General features: G+C 40.5%; 1 protein-coding gene across 4 annotated transcripts in view; it reads right to left on the reverse strand.

Annotated features, from left to right (window-relative positions):
• FAM149A (family with sequence similarity 149 member A) overlaps positions 1-22,719 on the reverse strand; it is a 28,706-nt gene extending 5,987 nt beyond the window's left edge. For 2 of the 4 annotated variants that reach the window (XM_072335882.1, XM_072335885.1), the window contains exons 1-8: positions 22,386-22,719; positions 7,763-7,873; positions 6,720-6,852; positions 5,197-5,339; positions 3,576-3,701; positions 3,266-3,442; positions 1,475-1,665; positions 637-791 (exon numbers count right to left, since the gene is read on the reverse strand). In XM_072335882.1, coding sequence (XP_072191983.1) covers positions 637-791; positions 1,475-1,665; positions 3,266-3,442; positions 3,576-3,701; positions 5,197-5,339; positions 6,720-6,852; positions 7,763-7,873; positions 22,386-22,663 — 1,314 coding nt within the window. In that variant the 5' untranslated portion in view covers positions 22,664-22,719. Of the gene's footprint in view, positions 1-636; positions 792-1,474; positions 1,666-1,707; positions 1,770-3,265; positions 3,443-3,575; positions 3,702-5,196; positions 5,340-6,719; positions 6,853-7,762; positions 7,874-10,512; positions 10,653-22,385 lie in introns of those variants that run through there. The other 2 variants (XM_072335883.1, XM_072335884.1) reach the window with 2 other exon arrangements.
• Positions 22,720-23,319: the final 600 nt, after the last annotated feature.

The following is a 23,319-nucleotide window of genomic DNA, read 5'->3' on the forward strand; positions in this document are numbered from 1 at the left end:
TCTGGAAAGACAGACAAGCCCTACTGCCAGCACTGCAGCATACTGCAAAGTCCCTGTGTGAAAGAGGCAGCAGCAGTGAAAAGAGATGAGTCTGAAAGTCAAAGGATTTTGAGTAAAGCATTCAAAGTGAGTTTCAGCTTCACATCCCTGCAGTCCAGGGAAGAGGCTGCTTTGATTATCTAAATTCTACTAATTCTGGGCTGGAAAATAAATAAATAAATAAATATACAGGGAAGGAATATATATATGCATACATATATATATATATATGTATATATATATATATTCCTTCCCTGTATATATATATATATGTGTGTGTGTGTGTGTGTATATGTATATGTATACACACACACACACACACACACAGGGAAGGAATACAGACCTTCATACAATTCAATTTCTAAAAAAAAAAATGTGTTCTGTTGGGTTATTTTTTTTTATTTTTAAATCAGCTTCAGCAATATTTTAGTGATAATGCTGCGCTTAGGAACCACCAAATAAGAGTTGAGTGAGTGGGGACATTTAACCACCATTTTAAATGGCAGCATTTATTTTATCAAATTATGTTGGATTGTTTTTTGGTTTTGTTTTTGTTTGATTTTTTTAGAAGCAAAGATTGCTTGAGGTTATCTTTACCTGTGATGAAGCTAAATGAGATCCAAATGACACACTTCGTGCTTCAGAGCCTCTGGAAAGGAGGGTACTCCCAACATCTGCTGTAACACGAACAGCTGGCAAGTGTGGCAGTTTACCTGTAACAGCTTTCAGCTTCTCTGCCTGCTTGGTACTCTCTGCACAACAGAGAAAAAACAAAAAGCATTTTGTAGTTCAACAGTATTCGCTTAGATTCTAGCAATATTCAAATTCACAGTAAATACTTTGATGCAGTTTTAAGTTTCCACAATATTTAAAAATCTACTGACAATGATTAAATGTCTTTTTCTGAATGTATTTCCTATTCTTTATGCTCTTTTTGTTTATTTGTTTAAGAAAACATGCTTGGAATATTATTGTAAAATTCCTCAAAATTATCTTTTTTATGGAGAAAAAAAAATACATTATAGAAGTCTTGAACCTATCAATTTCTAACAGAAGCTACCTACTTTTTTTTGATTCGAGTATAAGTCACCACCTTACTTCCTTAGAAACTCATTCCCAGATTCACACTATGTTGCCAGCGATCCCTCACTAACAGCACCAGTTTGTGGCAGTGTCTTAAAAACAAAAATACACAGCCTCCAGAAACAGAGTTTATGGTAAATACTATGACTTTTTTTTACACTTCTAAAACAAAACTTGCTACAAATTAATGGGAAATCATTTGAGGTGCGTTTGTATGGTGGCTTCTGGTAAGGCATTACATATATTACAATGCTGTACTAAAAATACATATTTCTCAAGTTTAACTTATAGGGGAAAAAATAATCATCCAAGGTAGATGTCATGAACTTCATATCTAAGAAATATCAAATACCTGGGACATTCGTTTCCAAATGTTTTTTAATCAGTTCCTCCAATATTCCAATTACATTACTCCATATATCATCAAATATTTCAGAAGCCACAGCATCTCTGATACAAGCCATGGGAGAAACAGGAGGAATGCCATGCTTACTCCTCTTCTCAGCAAGATGTATTTTCTTTTGCTCCAAACACTCATCATCACTAATAAAAAATAACATTTCTTTTTCATCAAGTCCTGTGTACCTGCATACATCTGCAACAATCCACTAGTGATCAAAGAAGCATCTTTATGTCCAATGTTTAAGCTAAAAAGCATAAAGATACGTAGGTCACTCTGAAAGTAATGCCTCCAAGAAAACAGCAGCAGATACAAAAAGCACAATTATATTATTTGATAGAGCAAATTCACAGCTACAAAAGAATATTTTTCAATATAGTCACCACCATTAACTATGTGTTTTCACCAGAAATGAACAAGATCCTGTATGCTACGCATATAAAAATCTGCATTGTTGGCACTACTGCAATGCACCCCTCAGTACTCACATCCACCCTTGGTCTCCATCAGCATTCAACAGCATTGATAAATGTAAATGGGTGCAACTGTTTCCACACAGAGGAACTCAGTGACACAACTTTGTTTCATATGCACTTTCATGTCAGGCATCATTCTGTCAGACTGCCCCTCTGCTGCCATTCGTCACATGGCAGCAAAATGTAATGGAGTACTGGTGGGAAGGTACAACCTCTACTGCCATATCACCAACATCCACCCCTGCTACTGTGAGCCAACATGATACGGGAGGCATTACTTTCCACGCAGCCCTTGTATTTCAGAATTGAATCACAAGAGAGACAAGAAACAAGATAACAGAAGTCACAAAGAAGGGAAACGCCTTCTCTTAAATCCCTCTTCCAAACATTATGCTTATGCAGTATAAAAAAAAAAAAAAAAAAAAAAAAAAAAGTGATTCTTAATTTCTAGGAGGACATTTAGTTCCAAAACCTTTCCAAAAAGCAGGTACCCATGTCCTTTTTCAAAAACAGGACTAAATGGTCTACCTGATCTCACTGGTTCCTCAGCTTTTCAGAAGGACTTCTTTGATGCACTTGCAGAAAAGCTTGAACACAGAAGATAAGCTTTTTGCCCTCCTGGTCCTACTGAAGTCAGCTCTTTGCAGAGTTCTTTTTAGAACATAGCATGTTATGATCTTTCTTCTGCCCAGCAGCCTAGTTGTTGGAAAATTCAACCAGTCCACAGGAAAACTGGCCTGCATATTCAAGAAGACACTTGTACCAATCATTACCCAAGAGAGTATTCTAAATGAAGGCTGCATCCTGTACCTCTTGCAAAGCTGTTCTACACTGCACAACAAGGATTTAAGATTCATTAGGGCAGACACTGAAAGCACATTGAATGTGGTGACCCTAAGCAATCTGGCTGTCAAGGCATTCGCATGAAGAAAGCAGATTCCTTCATTCAACAGCCTGTCTCAAAATTAAATAGATATTTTATTGGGTCAGCACGAAAATAAATAAATAAATAAATAAAAATGCCTCAAAGCAATTAGTGGTTATGAGGCATTTCTCTGACATGAGATATGTGAGTTTGGAACCACTAGAATGACAACGTACCTAGTCCTCCACATGCCACTGAGTGCTCTGACCACTGTGCTACTGAATACAGTGACAGAAGGAACTGTATTTTAAGAAAAGAAACCCAGTTTATGAACTCTGAATAGGCTCAATGAGAACTTTTCATGATATTCTTCAAAAATATACATATATATCTGTTATTTACAGCTCCTTGATGTCAAAGGCAAGATATTCTTCTATTTTTCCATCAGCATCATAGATTTCTTCTTCCAGGAATGAATATGAGGATGACTCAGATCCATGAGTCATAATGGAACCTGAACTTGGTGATTTCTGTACTGGAGACACTTTAGGAATCAACTTAGAGCCAGAAATGCAGAGTCTGAAAAATTACCAATAAAATGAGAATTAAATACTCAAAAAAAGAAGCGTATATTTAATTACACTGAAAATTTTTAGTAAAAATAATATTTCAGATTTCTGAAAAGATAGAAAACTTAAAAGCACTAACGTACTCTTTTATGTTACTGGTACGTTCCCGAAGACCAGGTAAACACTTAGTATCCACAGAGCTATCACTTCTGCTTTCAAAGTGCTGAAAACCTTCATCCTTTGGTGGCAGGAGCTGCTTTCCCAGAACCCTGAAGAAAAAATGTGTGAGAGAGACCTTAGATGGAAATCCATTTGAAGTGAAAATATCAAAAATACAAGTACCTACAACAGTAGCCTAAGCAACAGCACACCTTGGTTAGAATTGCTTTGAACACTTCATGAAGGACACAGAGTCTTTTGTAATACATTAGTATCGTCAACTATTTAAGTCACTGCAGTTAAACTGACATGCTGCAAGTGGAGTTTCTAGCATACAATTTTTAAGATCAAATTAAGTCAGACTCGATAGATCACTATAAATGCATAAATATTAAACAAAATACATCAGAAATGTTTTTAAATGAATGCAGAGAACAAATAACATCTATTAAGAGCACAGGATATACTACAGCCCTGTGGTCAAAACAACACATAGCTCCCAGATTAATTCAGTTTACTTTCAAACTCTTAATACCATCAGCATCAGATTTAAAACATAAAATCATACATACAGGATGTCATCTTGTTCAACAGTTCATCTTGTTAAAACATTCTAAAAATTGTGAAATGACAATGTTTTCAAACAACTACCCAGTACAAAGTCCATCTCCATTTTATAAATGTTTTATCCATTTTTACAGCCCCCATAAAAGGTAAAATGTGAAAACCGCCACAGATTTAATTAAGAAGTCTCTCTGGATCCTGAAAAGGATAAACTTCATGAAGTAATTTTAGTTTAATTTGCAGAGACATGTCACTATATGATATATATAAAAGCATTAAAAACATATCACCTCTATCACCAGTGTTCTTTTCAACGCTGTTAACAAATGATTAACTAGAATACAAGCACATGCAGGTCAATGTCTAGAACAGCCAAGAAACACTGAATCTCTCTAAGAATTAATTGCCTTTATTTATGAATGCAGGAACAGTTCAAAGCAGTACAACTCTGATTTCTGCCCTCTATGCTATAGGAAGCAGTCATTATGCCACGTAGATATTTCTCCACATCTTTGTAAACTAACTCTCAACAATCACACATACACATACAAATCTGTTCAATTAGGTATCGCTGGGCTAATTACATACATTGCTTACACTGATTTACATGGCCTAGGGAGATGGCTGTGCAGTGCAACTGAACCATGTGGTTGCTTTCATTTTTCTAAAAATAAATAACTAGCAGAACTAACACTGAATTTCTTGGGATTTGACTGCATGCCTTTACTTGCAGTAAAAACAGGTGTTTCTTTACAAGATGTATTCTTAGTTAGAAAACAACATTATGAAAACAGTGGATTATTATTCTCTCATTGCATCCTGCTAAAATATCTTGGCCTGCCATCACTGTATCAATCAGTATAAAGAGCATTAACTGCTTAGCGCACTACCACCCAGACTTACCACACAACACAGCTCAAGCCCACACTGGACTGCAGAAGTACTGTTGATACAATGCATCAGGAACAGTTCATAGCAGCACAGCCCAAAAATTCAGAGTGATAACCAGTCAAAACAGGAACCAGCAAGAAATTTCCTTACCTTAGATGAAGAGATCGCTCAACCCAGTCTGTGCACTCTGCCTGCAGGCTCTGAGTCTGGGAGGTCACTTTTCCTTCAAACAGCATTTCATCAATATCCCAGAATAGCTGATGCACTCTCTGTGTGTTGGCTTTATCAAATTCCTACATATAATAAAATTAATAGCTGTTGGTAAACATTTAAAAATACATTTATATTTAAAACAACATTTTTAAGAATGGGACAACTGATGCTTGGCTGAGCATCTCAGAATGATCTCCAGACTACCTACTTTGGACAAAATTCATATGCTGCAGTGCAAAAAGAGAAGCAGCTGGCTTGATCTGCTTGGTACTGGAGCAGTGAGCTAGAAACCTACATTTCTTATGAAGTCAGTGGGTAACAGAGCTGCCCGTGAGCAGCCAACAGAAGAACTCAATTTACAAGGTGTCACAACTCCTGTTTCCCTTTTTAATACAGCATGCACCTCTGGGACACAAGGCACCAAAGCATCCTGCTTCTCCAAGTGGAGCTTCTCCTTTCTGGGTAAGACAGCAGAGGAGACATAACCTGCAGTTGGGAAACAGCCCTATGTGTGAGAAACAGCCCTACATACCTCTTCACTGAACTCAGTAAACCAGAACTGGATGAGTTCAGAAGCATGAAAAAACAGAAAAGGGTCAGACTCTGGCCAGCAAGGTGGGCACAAGCACATTGCTAAGGGATCCTGGCACCCTACTGCACTAGTATGTGCTACTTTCATTATACACTTTGATATACTGCAATGAAAATAATCAGGATCCAAAGGACATCTGTTCACTTCCACCAGAGTTCCCCAACCACTTCAGGGATCACACTGAAAAGAGAGGGGAAAATAACTCTTGGCCAGGTAATGTCATGTCAGTCTTCCTCCAGTAGGGCTGGAAGTGACAGCTGGGGGCAATACCCTAAAGGTGTAGATGTGATGTATAAGGTTAGAAACATCATCATGAGTAGCTTTTTAAAATGAAAACAGTGGTGGCTGCTGTGATTTTAGGTTTATTCAAAGCACTGCCACCATGGCTGCTACCTCAGCCAGGCTCAGTAATGGGCTTTACTTAACCCTGCACCACCTACAACCCCAGTGAGTTTAGGCAAGAACTAAATATTTATTAAGACTGGAACATCTGCACATATACACATGAATGTACTTAGTGACTCAAAGAACTGAAAATAGTCAAATTTAAATATCACCTACATTATCCAGTACTTGAAAACACATTTTATCACTCTCTTGCACTCAAAAACTTAATCCTACCTACATCTCAATTTCATTATTTATTCTTTTCTTTAAAAAACAAAAAACAAACAAAAACAAACAAACAAGCTGAATATCAACTTGCAAACAAACCTATTTCTTAAATATTCAACTAATATCCTTAATCAATAGGCTATTACTGATGAAAGCAATTAACTCTTCTCCTATAAGACATCCATCTTCTATAAAAATTAATCTTTTCCAGAATTCTTGGATAAAGTGTACTGTAAAAGCTTTTGTGACATACATCATCCCTCCAGGAGTAAACGGAACTTCTTTCAGTAGACAAACCAGTTGTACAGCTTTTAATTCCAGACCAAGAATTATTCAGGCCTGTGGGTGTTGCATGTCCACTAGATGAAACTGATGAAAGGGTTTCACTGCAAAAGAAGACAATTAAAATGAAGAATACAATGGCTTTCTATAAAAACACTTTAAAAGTAATTCAACTGATCACTTAAATGGACGGCAATACATTTGCCTGTTGGATGCATGATTTTCAGGACATGTAATTAGAGACACTGTGAGGAGTTTCAAGTGCACGCTGTAAGTAGAGTGCAGTGAGTACATGGTCCTATTGGTACCATTTACTGCCTCAAAGACAATTCTTTACACTGTATTTATTTGTTTTATGCATACTGTTGTAACTGTAATGGCAGTCAACACAGAACATGAATATGTTTTCCAACACATATATATAAATACACACACAAATACTTACATTTCCACCTCTAATAATTATTTTCTCTGTGCAAGTAATGAGCACACCAAAAACTACACATTAAGGATAACACAAACATTCTTTAGCTCTATTAGAAGCTATCACAAGGAGATTCTGTGCAGCTGAACATAAAGCCTTTGCAAATGTTTCAGCTAACATCAGGTTACGAATCTGTATCCAAAGGTTTTTCTTCTGTTAGACCTGGTACACTTTAAAATGTGAGCTCTGGGATTACAGCTTCCCAGAAAGCTCGAGCAAGTTCCTATCAGCCACCACCACCCCTGGGATGCAACCAGACACACAGGCCTAGCAAATCCTAACTGATGCCAACTGGAATGAAATTCCCTGGCAGTTAACTGACCTGAAAAGTTAGTTACTATCATCTGAATTTAACTGCCAAGACTGATTTCTCTTCCTGGTTTAATTTGTACCCCTTGCTGTGCTTTAGCAACATATCAGCCTGTAGCACAAACCAGGAATAAAGTTCAACTACTAATTAATACCACTCTTGAAGGAACCATAAGCCAAGAATCCATTAGTGAAATACTTATTTGGAAGTTCTTGCATACCAACTGTAGTTATTGATGGCTTCTTGTACATTTCTCTTAAAAACTGCTGGAAGAGATTCTCCACTTTTTCCTGAATGGTACAATTTTGTAGAACCTCTGGAGAGTCCCTTCCTGAAGGCACAAAAAAAGAAATTCATAAAATTAAATAGGGTACATTTACACCTTCACTGGAGAAAGATGACAGCAAGTCTGACCAATTTTCCCATCACAGAATGGTTGAGATTGGCAGGGGCGTGTTGACGCCACAAGCATTCTACCCATTTTTGCACTTTCAAGTTTGAAATGATGCACAAACAATTGCAGCAGCACCTCACTACATCTGGAAGTCACTAAACAGCAGCTGCTCACGCAATAATTAGTTAACTAGACATTTCTATGTGATCATTAACTCAAAGACAGTTTTCTCAAATGTGTCTGCATAAAAAGAGGTTACAGATACAGTGCCAACCAAACAACACTCCTTACTAATAAGACTGTGAGGAACTTATTAAGAACTGTACCTGGCTGTTCTGTTTAACTGAACTGAGATGTTAGTAGAGCAAACACATGCATATTCTCAATACATTTACAGGTCAAAACACATCAGTCCTTCCAGTATTAAAAATTCCCTAATACTATATTAAAAACCAAGCTACAAGCTTTCTATTACTATACATTTCCAGAATAATTATTTCAAGAAAATGGCTTTTTTAATTCTCCAAACACTTGCAGGTATGCTCAGTTTTTGAAACCATCCCTTTCAAACCACACAGATGAATAGTAAAATGTAGTAAGGCATACAAGTGCCTCCAATATTACTGCTGGTCTTAATAGAATACTCTGTAACAGCAGAAAATTCATCTAATAGAAATTTAGGTAATCCCATTAAGTCTTGCCATTAACATTGTAAGAAACATGCTCAAAACAAAAACCTTCCAATCAGTCAAAGATCTTAATGAAAAGCAGTTTATTCATTATTGAAATAATGGGTGCACATCCCCTACTGACATAAGAGAAATTGCACACTTAGTCAATTAAATCCATTCTATTATATACGCTGGGTCCAATGCAGGTAATGCCCCTCCTGGCACTGATCCGTTGAGCGTCTCAGCTCACAACCTTCCCAGTGCTGTTGCTACAGTACATTTCCATACAATGTCTGTTACCAACCCATTGGTTTTAGGTGTGTTCTGTTCTTTTCTATGGCGATAAGAGGACAGTGTTTCCAGAAATTAGTACTTTTGTTTTGCCCTGTGCTAGGCTCTCCCCTACTGTACTTAATCTCCATATCTAGTGCCTGTGCCAATACTACCAAGGTTGGAACATCACAGCCTCAACTTTGCTCAGCAGCCTTCTTTGTGAAAAACAACTTATCCTGAGCTGCATACAGAAATACTGGAAATTTCCACCGCAAAAAAAAATGCAATCTACCTCTCACTACCATCAGTTCAGAATATGCAAGGATGTGTCAAAATGTTCCTCAGAAGCATTTTTAGAGTAACATATTATTTCACCTGCTTAAGTTCTTATTTTACCCCAGTGAAACCCCCAGGTCATAACAGTGAATAGCAATATGATTACATCAAAGTACATTTGTGAATGAGTAACTGCAATGAAACCACTCTCAGTTAGAATCTTGCTTAATTCCTTCAGCCAGAAAATGCATATTGGCCACACAACTATTAGGATTCTTCAAACACATTCCTATCATTTCCTGTATTGCTCTGGGCTTTGTACAGATTGCAAAGACATGAACAAAAAAACCCAACTGCCCAACTGTAGAGGTAACCTATGCCCAGGCTAATAACCACCAAAAAGCTACCGTACATTTAAACTTGCAGATTATTGGAGGCTGAGACAGCAGTATTAGGAAGCATCTCTATTTGCTTGCTCTGATATTCCTGCCCTATCCCCTGTTCAACATACCAGAACCTATCTCCCAGGCAATAGCAGTGGGCTCACAGCCTATCTTTACACATCTCCACCATGTCATTTCTTGTATTGTTGCCCAGGTCATTTTCTAAGTCTCTTCTCAATTTTTTCATATGTGACCTTTGCTTTCCACAGCTCAGTACCACCATCAGTCTTCCACGACACTGCTAATCTCTTCACCCAGCCAACAACAAACCTGACCTGTTACTGGCCCCACAGCAATTCTATGAAAACCCACCAGAGGAGAAAGCCTTGTGCTCCTCTCCTGCTTCCCCCTGCAGTTATTTCTCTGAGCAAGGAGCATTTTCCCTTTCATCCTGGCTCCTCCATTCCCTTGAAAGTCTTTCAGTAACCTACACTGTCCATGCTGATTAGATCTCCTGGCCCTATAAGGCTTTATGATTCCCTAGTACGTTTCCAGTGGCTTCAAAAGCAACCTAGACTTACACACGTGAATAAATAGCACCACTAAAACGCCCCTGACTTTCTCTGCAAAACAAAGCACATAGATGGCACAGAGCATGGCCCAAGACGTGGCTGGGAGGCTTTTCTGCATGCACGGGTACTGTGCCTCCTGACTCCCTGGACCACATGACGTTGGAAAATAAGCCAGGAATCGTCCTCAGAAAGAAAAAAAAAAAAAAAAAAGAAAGAAAGAAATCCCTCCCGGTACATCCACAGCACACTCCCCCAGTGTTGGGAGCTGCTACAGCCTGCTCGGAAGCCCTGCAATGACAGGCACCGAATGGCAAGCCTCCAGCACTGCCCTCAACCCATCCGGCCCCGGACAGCTTCCCCGCAGCCAGGCAGAGGCCGGCCCCGAGCGGCTCCACACTCACCCTACTACCAGGAGCCCCAGGCGGCCCCAGGTGTTGCCCGGCGGTCCGGGACCCCTCGCCCTGCGCATGGGAGCACGAGGCGGCCCGGCTCGGCACAGCCCGGCTTGGCACGGCCCAGCTTCGCGAGAGCCGCCGGCAGCCCCTCGCACCGCCTCCGGGCCCGCCCCGCCGTGCTTTGCCTCCCCCCGGCGAGCCGTGTCTTAAGCGGGTAACAGTGCAGACTGTCGCACAGCTGGTTCTCCTACAGAATCACTGCCATGATGAAATCAAAGCCGCCGCAGTTATTTGTGTTGCGGCTGATAGATGTGGTTGTCTCGGCTTCCTTCTCCTTCAGTGTGTCTTGCAAGTCACTCTTCAAAACGTACAAAATGCATTTCCACAGTGGCAGAACTCCAGTTTTACATTACCTCCAACAGCACAAAACACTGCAGGTGGCACTGAGCGCTGCTTGCTTCTGCTGACTAGAACCTGAGAATGTCCAATGGGATCAAAGTGACAGTCCAGCTACTCCGGCCCATCATGTGGTGGTGGCAACCAGAAATGCTACGTAGGGGAAAATCTGGTTATAATCTGCAGCAGATTTCCTCCTTCCCCAGCAATATGCACAGTTTCAGGAGATGTTAGAAGAGTGCATCTCTGACCAGTCCTTCCATGTCCTCTTAGGAGTTCCTGTCCACCACTTTCTTGGAAACTTTCCTGAACCCGCTGATACTATTTGCCTCTACAGTCTTTCACTGCAACAAGTTCTGGAAAACTTACTCTGCAAAAATAATTTTTTTCCCCATGCTGTTTGAACTAATTCCCTAGGTGGAATATGCCCTCCAGTTCCCCTGTTGCAGCAAATGGCTCTTGCCCTGCTTACCCAGAACACTACACTCAGGCATGTTGAGCATCACTGTCTATAATAATGCCATCAAGAGTGTCTCCTCACACAGCTGGTGAGCTCACCTCACTCTCAGGCCTGAGGGCAGGTCATTTTTCCCTGACACATCCCAGCCACCTTTCTTCAGATGCAATCCCAGAACTGCATACAGCATTCAAGACATAGAGCACTGCAGAGAGGATCCTCTCCACTCTGTTCCTGTTAAGGCATGAGACTCTGTTGCTTTCTGAAATACTACCTGTGCACAGAGATATCTATAGAACTGCCATAAGTACTTCCATGATTCCTTTCCTTTTTCTTAATTGCTAGTTTCAGGGTCAGTGCTACCTAAGGTAAGTTTATTTTTCCCCTAAATACATTATTTTCATATACATGCACTATCTATGTGGGAGTCAGAGTCATGGCCAACCTCTTTTCAGCAGTCCGCAGGACAGGACAAAGGGAAACAGCCATGAACTGGAGCATAGGAAGTTCTCACCAATATGCAAAAGAAACCTCTTCACAGTGAGGGTGACAGAGCACTGGAACAGGCTGCCCAGAAAGGTTGTGGAGACTCCTTCTGTGGAGATGTTCGAGACCCACCTGGACACCTACCTGTGCAACCTGCTCTAGGGAGCCTGTTTTGCATGGGGGCTGGACTGTACGATCTCTGAAGGTCCCTTCCAGTCCCTACAATTCTGTGATTATTTTTGTTTATCCACTCTTCAGCTCCCCCACCCCCCTTTCCCTACATTCACTCACTGTAATGACTGAGACCAAGTGTTAGACATTGCATAACCGTTTTGCTCCTGGCAAGTTTGTCACTGTAATGGCAAGAAGCAGCACCGGTCACCTCTCTGCAACCTACAATAAATTTATATCAAAGTTATTAGGAAAGAAACACAATATCAATTGCATTTCTCAAAATGAAACCATAGCTTCTTTATCACCAAGACAATGACAAACACAAGAATAACCTATTGAGAAGGAGTGTATTATTATTACCCTATTTGGAAGCAGAGTGTTATAAAAGGAGATGCCAAAAGGCATTCCAGCTGGAGCTTAAAGATGTCAGTGGGAAGGGAAAAATACTAACTTCATTTTCATGAATGCTAATCTCACCCCTCTAACAGATGGGTAAAAGTCAGTTCTGTAGCTATAGCCTTTGACAAAAGAGTTGATCATATACAACCATTTCATGGGCAATGTACAACGTATCTCTTCTAAAAGGTGCTGCCTTGGTGTCTTGAAAAATTCAATTTCTCAGATCTTCCATCTTCTCTGCATACTCTTTTTTATTTTGGAAATGTGATTTGTAACTAAATGTAAGTATAGTAAATCTGTCACACTCCCGTGACATGACATGTTTCCTATTATCAAACATGAAACATTTCCTTCATAATTTCACTTTTTGCTGGCCATTCCATCCCACACATAGTTTGTATAGCCAAGATACAGCAATTATTTGTATGTCAGATTTATGAAAATCTTTGATATGAGACTATAAAAATAAAAATTTAACTCTAACGAATGATATATATCTAATAGAAGCAACTGATTTTGGAATCACAACATCCCTTCTTATGTTAATTTGAGTCAATTACCACTGGAACCTATTTCTCATTCTTCTTTGTACTGAAGTAATACATAGAAGTTGTACTTCTTCCTTCTCAAGCCCAGCGTGCTGAAATACTCCTCTGTGAAGGTCATTGCCCACACAGCCACTCCAAGAAACAGTTTCCTGGCAGTGAATAGACCACTCAGAGTCACTGTCTTGTTCAAAGACCATAGAAAGTCCATTACAAATGGCATGCTGTTTTACCATCATTACACAAATGGGCCATCCTGCACATCCCCCCAGCTAACGTTGCTCCATGTAAGGAAGGAAAAAAATGAACATAGCATCTTTCTGAGTGATGAAAAGTATTCTGGACAAGGAGTGCAGTGGCTTACCTGAACATTTATACTGTATGCAGTGCAAAGCTCATTGGAAATGCACATCCCCTATTCCCACTAGGTGAGGCAGAGATCCCCTTAATGTGGTTGTGCTTGGCCACAGCACACACTCTCTGTACTACTTGATGAGACAGATTTAATTGGTGAGGATCTGTGTGTTTTTCTGCTTTCAAACAGAGGGCTTTATAGAAGAGAAGAGCATTTTTACTCTCTTAACAACTTCAGTGACCACAAAGTGCTACATGTAACACACAGTACTGAATATCCTTAGTGGATCTTAAAGAAGCTGCACCTGAAGACTGCTGTAGCAGCAGCATGCAGAGCTGAGGACTATTACACGTGGTCAACATGACAGCACCCAGTCTTTCCTTCAGCAGTCCAGACTCCCTATGAGACAAACCCAGTGACCACAGGAATCACTGAAACCTCTCTGTTTGGCTCAATTTGGCTTTTGTTACTTATTAAAGGAAACAAAGGCAGATGACAACATCTGTTCCTATTCATGCTCTCTATTCCTCAGCTTTCTCAAAGCTAAGAAAACTGCAGTAATACTCAAGAAGTCATTCCCAGAATAGGTTAGTTGAGGTTGCTCCAGCTGATGCACAAAGAAAGTAGAATCATGAGAAATTTAATAGATCTTTCATGTAGACATTCACAGAAAATTATTTTAAGACAGCTGTAGTATCTGTCCAGTCTGTTTGCTTAGAAATGACATGGCTTAATTATGGAGAAAAGAAAAATCTACCTTGAAAGAAGGTGTAGCAAATATTTGCCTTGTCAGCTTCCAGCAACATGATATCTTTATCATTACTGAAAATGGTGTGGACTGTGAAGCAGACTTGACAGCTAACAAAGCTCAGCACAAAAAATGACAGTAAGTCTTGGTTGATAGCTGATAAATACCACTCCAGATCCACTGGTGATTTTCTTTTTGCTCTGAAGCATTAATGAGCAACTTCAAAAACATTTCAGTGGTTTCAGACATCTTGCTAGTTGTTTAAGGAAGTATTGACTTTATCTAAAACTAGAAACTAAGGATTCTGACCAGTTTTTCCTGCTGTTCATTTTTTAACATACCACCCAATTTTGCAGAAATTCCACTTACTACCTTTGAACCTATGTGTGGATTAGTGATACCTTGATGATAAGACTGTTTGGGGAATGCTCATACTTTGTACCAGTCAGGGCTGTTACCTCCACACAGAAAACATTTGTATTGCAGAAGCAGCCACACCACCCATCATTAGAATCACTGAGGTTAATCCTTATGAGTCATTGCTCAGGAGTATTAACAGCAGCGTTCTAGAATTCAGCCACTGCCTTCAGATCCAAGCATCAACAGATCTCCCGGACATCAGAACCAAAACATAAACATCTCTGTGCTTGCAGCTTTTAACACATAGTCTTTCATTACTCCTTTACCTCACTGAAAAACCTGGCACGGCTGCACTGGCTGCTTATGTCTTACATTTCTTTTTGTCTGTTTTTTAAAGATTATCCATAACCAACAACAACACACCACATGGCTCAGGTTAATAAAGCTACCCAACACATAGGATTTAACATCTACCCTGGTGGCAATAAAGTGTGAAACAAATATGAAGTACATAAAACATGTTTCCATGAACAGGTGTCATAATAACTATTTCCTTATTGAAAAGGATTGTTACAGTTTAGTAACAACCTGCTTAGAAAGTGTGTGTGTGTGAGTATGTGTGTGTGTGTATATATATATATATATATATGCTCATAAAAGAAAAGGAACAATTTTAATTATCTTGAAGTTCTTCAGCTTAAGGATGTGGCTTTAAAAAACACAACACTGCCCTCTAGTTTGCAGCTACATAGTGTATGTCCTGAGAAAATGATACAAATCTTGTATACCTGCAAAGATCACATTACTGAGTACGCAGAAGTGTTAAATAATTCCTTAACTTAGAGTATCATTAGAAAATATGAGTTCACATTTTCTTTATGGGTATTACTGTAAGAAGGTACCCTCTAAATGTTATCTTATAGAGAGAAATATTTTTACAGTGAACCCAGTAAACTTAAATTCTATCTAGCAGTGAAAACACTGGCTTTGAAAATGAATGCCAAAAGTGTAGCCATGTTATCATTCTCACAAGGCTGTTGCTTTTTTTTATGTTGACAGGAAGGTTATGGTTTCAAAATTATAAAGCTTTTAAAGTGGCATGAACTTGGTTAATATTTCATAGTTATACATATATAATCTTGATTAACTACGAAAATGAAAACAGAAATATAATGCTTGGTTCTGGAAAAATAATTTTCAAGGGCAAAATCTACATATTAAGTATTTTTCCTATTTATGGATATAAATCTGGCTTTTTAATATAAATTATGAATTAACATAAAAAAATGCCTATCATCTTGATTAACTGCGATAGTAAAGAATGCTAATTACTGTCTTAGGGAAAGTGTTTTATTTCTTCAGACCTGATAGGTGGCATTTATTGCTGCAGTATCAAGTGTCTGCCAGCAGAGACAAGGAGAGAGCAGCAACCCAACAAGACACCTGGAAGTGGTCCATTTTCCCTGCATCTTCTTATTACTGATGTACATTTGCAAATTGTATTACTATCTTCTTTTTTATAACAGATTTAGTTCATCAGAATATCAGATTTATTTTTTTTTTCATTTCTGTTCACTAATCTCTGAAGAAAATTAGGCACACAATAAATCACTCAGAACAAGCAGTTGTCTTGCTCCAAGCACTGAGTTTTCCAAAGAAATTCTTCAAAAAGCTTGTGCAGAAACAGTTCTGCAGTATGCAGCAGTACACAAGTGACACAAGTGTGGGACGATCTTAGTGTGTAAGTAAGTGCTAAGGAAAGGAATAGAACAGAATGCAATGCAATGGAAGGAATGTACAAACATAATTAAGACAGTCTGACCACTTCAGGGCTAAGCGTAAGTTCAAGGACATTATTAAGGGCACTGTTCAAATGTCTCTTGAACACTAATAGGTATGGGACGTCAGCCACCTCCCTAGGAAGCCTGTTCCAGTGTATGATCACCCTCATGATAAATAAATATTTCCTTACTTTCAATCTGAACCTCTATTAGTGTATGTTCTGTGTTACTCCTACCCTGCCATAGGTTCCCATGAGCAGAGCCCAGCACCTCCCTTTGCTTCTCCTCTCAGGGAACTGCAGAGAGCAGTGTGGTCACCTCACAGCCTCCTCTTTTCCAGGCTGGTCAACCCAGGGGCCCTCACCTCAGCCCCTCCACACAGGACATGCCCTCCATTCCCTCTTTAGGTCACTTCATATTGCTTTAACATCCTTCTAATATTGTGGTGCTCACAGTTCCACACAGTACTCAAGATGAGGCTGAACCAAGCTAAATGTAGTAGGGAAATCACCTCTTTGATTTGCGAGAAGAAAACACTGGACAGATAGCAGCCAGGGCAGGCCCAGGTCCAGCAACAGATAAATTCAATGCCCATTGCATCCAGCTTGCACCTAGTCTGCAATTCACACAATGAAAATGTATTTTCACCTTTACTCGCTTGTAGTAGCAGTGAATGTTCAAAACACTATTTAATCTGCTAGGTTACAAAATAGCTTTCAGTATCAAACATCAACAATTGCTGCAACACTGTAGCCTTTGGTAACAAAAATGAAGATACACTGAAATGCCGCAAGCACTATGTACCCATCTCCTCCACTTCTTACCTCAGGCACTAATCAATCCCTCAGCAAATTCCCAGAGCAGCACATCCTTATTCCAGAACATTCTGTTTCCTTAGCAGGAAGCATTAAAAAGCAGACCTCGTATGTTATGAGACACAGGTGCTTAGTCTAGTCAATAAGTTGGAAGAGAGGTCTGTCAGCCGGAGCAGAGGGATTACCTACAGACAAAGGATCATCTCCTGCTGTCCACCTGAGAGAAATCCCTCATGTACACAGCCACTTTCTGTGAGCATTTCGACCACAAGTCAGCTATAAACACCAAGCAAAGTAAATTGCCAAACCTACACTGGCCAAATGCTCTGAAGATCAAAGTCTGTCAGCTGGGGTAAACTGCAGGAAGAGGTCAGTCTGCAGCCCGGAGGCTGCTTCTTTGTCAGTAATATTAAAGAAATAGGTTCACTGCAGAACAAGAAAGTCTGTTATTATCTTCTTTCCTAAAAACTCAGAAGATCTCATTATGTCAGATTTTTCTGATAAAACCCCACGGAAGAATGAAGTCATAAATATTTACATGAAATGTGGTAAATTACAGCGTGCATATTCTACATCTAAATTTGCATTTCTTACCAACTTTAAAAATAATAATCCCAATGTGAAACAAAATAATTACTTTCAGATTGCTTTCAACTTTTAACAAATGTATTTGTTATGGATAGGCCGTACTGTTAGTCCACAGATTCAGTTTCAACAGCATAACATTAGATGAGCTCTGACTCTGTCCAAGCTGGTGCCAGTTGGCTGCCACATGAATTCCCATACAGGAATCTTTGAGAGCATGAGTGTTGAATATCATCATATACCACATTTTTCCTCTACAGCTCCTCTGCTTTATTCAGTGGACAAAGAAAGCTGGGTATCCTTAAAGGCAGAATGATTTATCCTATAAATAAATAAATAAATAGTCTTTGTTAAGAAGTCCTGTCCTTTATTTACTGCATAGTACCTAAATGTTCATGACCCAGTGCACCAAGGATGAAGCTGGCAGTTTTGCAGCACTGATCACTCTCACCAGAATACTGAGTTAGGTGACAGCAAGGGTGTCCTGGTTTCAGCTGGGACAGAGTTGGACTTTTTCCCTTCATAGTGCCTGGTATGATGCTATGTTGTGGCTTCAGGAGAAAACCAATGTTGATAACATAGGGATGTTTTAGTTGTTGCTGAGCAGCACTGCACAGAGCCAAAGATGTCTCAACTTCTTGTGCACTCCTACTAGCAAGGGGGGCTAAGGGAGTGCAAGGAGCTGGGAGGGGACAGAAACAGGACAGCTAGCCTAAGCTGGCCAAACATTTATTCCATACCATACAGCATCATGTGAATAATCTTTAAAACAGGGAAATTGGCCAACAGTCAGCCACTGGTTGAAGACTGGCTGGGCATTGGTTGGTGGGCAGTGAGCAATTGCATTGTGCATCACTTTTTTTTTGCAACTGTATTTTATGTTATTATCATTACTATTATTATTCTCCTTTTCTCTTTCTTTTCTGTCTTAAAAAGTCATTTTTATCTCAGCCCTCAAGTTCTCCTTGGCTGGGATTTCTTTCTGATTCTCTCCCCCATTCCACTGTGGATATTTGCTCACCATTCCCACACTTGCCTGTACAGGTACCTTGTTTTTATTCTCCTTTACATTCAATTTGTTCTCATTCAAGGAGTGATCTGGCTTTGTACCAATGCAGGAGAGCTGTGTTTTCTTAAAAAGAGGAAAATTTTACCTGTCTAAAATGTATCTTATAGCCAACAGGAGAGGTGATGGAAACAGGTGGTGCAAACACACTCAGAATGTTGTCATGAAAGCAATAAGGCCCTGAGCACACCAACAAGCATCAGCTGCTGATGGCCTCGGAGCTGCCTCATCACCCACTATGGTCCTGCCAGGCAGTTAGGGCTTGTGACTGACACCAGCTGCTTCCCATATTTAGGGGTGGTGGGACAAGCCATATCTGGGCTCTACCTCTTCTGCTTCCTATCACTAACACCCCGATCCCACTCAAGAAATCAGATGTCTGTCTGTAAGCATAAGACTCTATTTTCCTATTAAAACAAACAAACAAACAAAACAACACAAAAAAACAAAAAACACCAAAGCATATTATCAAAGACAATAGATCAGTTCTTGGACCTGAAAGCAATGAAACTACTTTGAGGACACCTGGTATTTCTTGGTTTTAGCATTTCTGACATTTATTCTCTGACAAGCTACTTGCTGAAAACTGCACGAGGTCTTACTAAAAACCTATTTAGATGTAATACTAGAAAATGTTAGGAATTATTTTTATTTCCATCTGTCCAGAAGAATACTGAAATGATGACTTCAGTAATATAAAATTAAAATTTAAATCTATGCTCTTTTACATTTATTTGCAATGAAAAAAATAATTGACCTAAGCAAGACCATACATCATTACATTTGCTCATTTAGAGAGGTACAGTTGAAATGGGAGTGAAGTAATGCTGTGGTGTTCTGTGTGTTAGTATGCATTACAGCAAGAAAGGGATCTATTCCTTTTAGTGGTTATCCAAGTTTCCATTGTCTTCAATTGTGCATTAAGTTTCTTCTATCCACATCTCCACAGAGCATCATTTGAAAGGACAAGTTTTGAGTGACTAATAAGCTGAAAAGCTAGCAATAGATAGTGGCACTTTGGTACCACAGGTAAAGCTGCCATTGTTCTACCAGGTTCACAAGCAGGTTTCCCATGTGCCAGATTCATCCTAAAACATGGGAAGCAATACAACCAGTTCCAACAAAATGTTACCCATTCCTAAACAGCATGAGTTAACCCTTGCCCATTTTATCTCTAGGTTATCAGTAAGAAATCTGTGCATCTTGGTGTTACTCCTATATCACGGTAAGCATAACATAAGGCATTTTGTGATTTTCCAAAGCAATTTTATGACCTTATACAGCAACTTTTTTTTTTTTTTTTTTTTTTTCCCAGACAGCATTTTTAACATGCAGACAGATTTTTTCCTTAAAAATAAATAACTATAATTTTTTTAAATTGCTGCTCATTCAGTGGAATTAGAAGATTATGAAACCACTATAGTATAGCCCAACACCACACAAGGATTAAATGTGAGTCATCAGAGATCTCACAAAATACTCAGAGAACTTGGGAAAGAGGAAGAAATCTGTGCCAAACTTTCACTATTTTGCTTTCCCAGTGTATTTTGATTGCTATTAGTCTGTCAGCATCTAAGGGGAAAAAATGGTAATATATAATACTAAAGCTTTTGTTTATTAACCAGTGACTCCTAGTTAAACAGTTATCAACGTAAATGTCCACTATACTTTCAATGTCTTCTAGAATGTTTTTAATGCCACTGACGCTTGTTACAGAGGAATTCCATTTGGATAATCAAAAACTCTATAAGCCTAGCTACCAAGAACATAATACCATATTATGTAGCTCACAAATTCAAATCTGAACTGTAGGCAAGGAATTCTAAAGCGTTCAATATTTAATTAAGATGCTTCTTCTAAAAGCTTAAGTGAAGCCACCTAATTAAAAAATGCTAATGTGGAGGTATAGGCTTTCCTTGTCAAAGTGATGTATCTTATTCCTTCTTCTACATCTTTCTGGTCTGGTTTTGTTCTTTTTGAAGACAAACAATACCTTATTAGAATAAGCTTGACTGCTATGAATAAAATATTTGAAATGCCACCATGCATACAAAGGTGTAGTTAAGGAATAATGAGGAGATATCAGTTAGAAGCAATTCAGCAGCAACCTGAAATAAGCATTTTGCTGCACAGAACCAGCTTGAAGTAACAAGGTTTATTCTTCATCCCAGTAAAAGCAATTTGGTGAAGAGTTGATTTTAGCCCTTAATATTTTTATTATTATGTATTTTTAAAAAGCAAGATTTAAAGGGAATGGCAGCTCAAACAGCATCATGCTCAGCTATATTTTTCATAGTAAAAAAAAATATATATTTTAAAAAGAGGTGGGAATCACAGACAAGCAACACTACCTTGGTTTGAATATTGTTTATACAAAAGATCAGACAAGTTCTGCACAGAACTTTACCAATACAACTCAAAGCAGATTAATTTCACTGTTCTAGAAAGGCTACTAAAACTATACAAATGGGGGAGGGAAGCCTAGAGGAGCTTTTAGCTCATTCTGAGACTAAACCAACTAAATCAGGTGGGGATCAGAGGAAGTAATAAGGAGAGTTTCTACCTGTATCACTCTCACAGCATTACATAGCTTAGCTATCAGTCAGTTATATTTCTATTCATTTGTGGTATTTGTTTTCTAATTTATTCTGTGTGTGGTTTGATAAAATAAATTCATTAATGCCTAGATAGAAGTATTTACAAACACCTCCTCATTTTTATTTTTATTTTTCCTGGGTAACAACTGACAACCTAAAGCACCTTTACGTGATGCTGGCACTGGGACTCCAGCTGCAGTTCAGAAAGCAGTCCCAGCCTTGTCGTGGGCTCAGTACACAGTAACAACCAGAGCCACCAACAAAACTCTGGCCCACACTGGTACAGGCTCCAAAACAGAACTCAAAGGCATCATCTTATCACGACGCAAAACCTCACTGCACCTGCACAAAGAACACTATGCATAGTTCTGGTCCTGCACCTCCAGGTGTCCAGGAAAAGGCCACGGACAGGATGAGGGTACAGAGGTGCCCTCAGAAGGAAGGCCAGACAGGCTAGGGCTACTTGGTCAGGGGAAGAAGGCCAAGAGATGGCATGCTCTGATTTTACAAGCCACAGAGGAGGCAGAAGTTTGGAAGGTGATCACTTCATTAACCATACCTTGCAACACAGCCACTAAAGTGACTCCTTGAAATCAGCAGATCGGTTCAAACAGACACGAAGAAAAACAAACAAACCAGCCTCTTCATCTCAAAGCAGAGCAGTGACTTTCAAGACATTGTTGCTATGTACTTCTAACAGTGAAACAAACTTGCTAAGAAACCTCTCTACGTGACAATTGAGTCCTACCTGCACACCCAGCTAGTTTGTGTACGGCAAAAGAACCGAACATTTTTGCATTAAGTTTGAATATTCAATATACAAGCGCTCCAGCGTGATTTTCCACACCTTACTGACTCATTGGGTTTCTCCCAGTGCCTCCGGCAACTCTCGCCGTACCTTCGCGAAATCCTCCACCCGAGCTCCGTACTCCCTGCGCTCCCTCGGGCTCCGACTGCTCCCCATCCCCCTCTCTGCTCCCTCCGGGACTGAGCAGTGCCCCTCCGAGCAGAGCTGCTCGGCTCTGCCCAGGGCTCGGTGTAGGGGGTACCTGCGGAGGAGAACGGGGATCCACAGACCCCCACTGCCCATTCCCGACCCCGCCGGGCGCTCTCACCTCGGGCTTAGCGAGCTGCGCTCCGTCTCCTCGGCATCGCCCTCCGCCACCGCCTCCTCCCCGATATCGGGCAGTGTAATGGGCAGCGCCTTGCCGCCCGCCCAGCTCCCGGCCTCCTCCGTAACGGCGGGCAGCGGGCGCGAGGGACGCCCGCCAGCAGCCGGGGTACAGCCGCCTCCGGAGGGCGGGCGAGGACTGGGGGCGGCCGGGCTGGGACCCGCGGCGGAGCGGCGCAGACAGACCAGGAGGGAGCCCAGCTCCAGCGCCGCCAACTTCATGGCAGCAGGGCGGGAGCCCCTTCCCCCAGCCTGCGAGCCCGACCCGGCTCGGCCCAGCCCAGCCTTGTCCTCCCCTCCCCTCGGGCGTTGCTAGGCTAAACAAACCCAGCGGGCATGCACCGCCTAGCAAAGCCATCAGCCTACGCCTTATGGTCGTGTCAGGTGTGAAGTACTGCCTCTGAGCAAAGGAAATAAAAGACGACATTCTCCCATTAATTAAAAGTCCACCTCACCCTGAAGGGTAGAAATCAGCTGACAGCGTGTCAGTGTCCCACTTCAAGCTCTTTATCCACTGCACTCCTAGCTTCACTAGGAAAGACTAAGAGGCTAGTAGGGTGAGTAACTTCTCCAGCAGCCTTCCACAGTGTGCCAGGCAGCTGCAGCAGGAAGTACCCATATGAGAAGATGGCACCAGCCCAGCCCCTGTGACTGGGAGAGCAGCAGGGTCAGGAACAGCCAGGGTGGGCTGGGACAAACACTGCACTAGCACTGTAGAGCTGTCTGTCTGGACACGGAGAAGTGTGGTTGTACCAGCAGCAAACTGAGCACGCTGATGGCCAGTACTATGGTAGAGAGAAACGACGTGCCAGCTTAGACTGTGGTAGCTAACAGCCTCTGGCAGCAACCAGAAGAGCAGCACAGGCTGAAGAGTTTCA

The sequence above is a fragment of the Excalfactoria chinensis genome, chromosome 4, assembly GCF_039878825.1.
Source record: "Excalfactoria chinensis isolate bCotChi1 chromosome 4, bCotChi1.hap2, whole genome shotgun sequence".
Classification (NCBI taxonomy): domain Eukaryota; kingdom Metazoa; phylum Chordata; class Aves; order Galliformes; family Phasianidae; genus Excalfactoria; species Excalfactoria chinensis.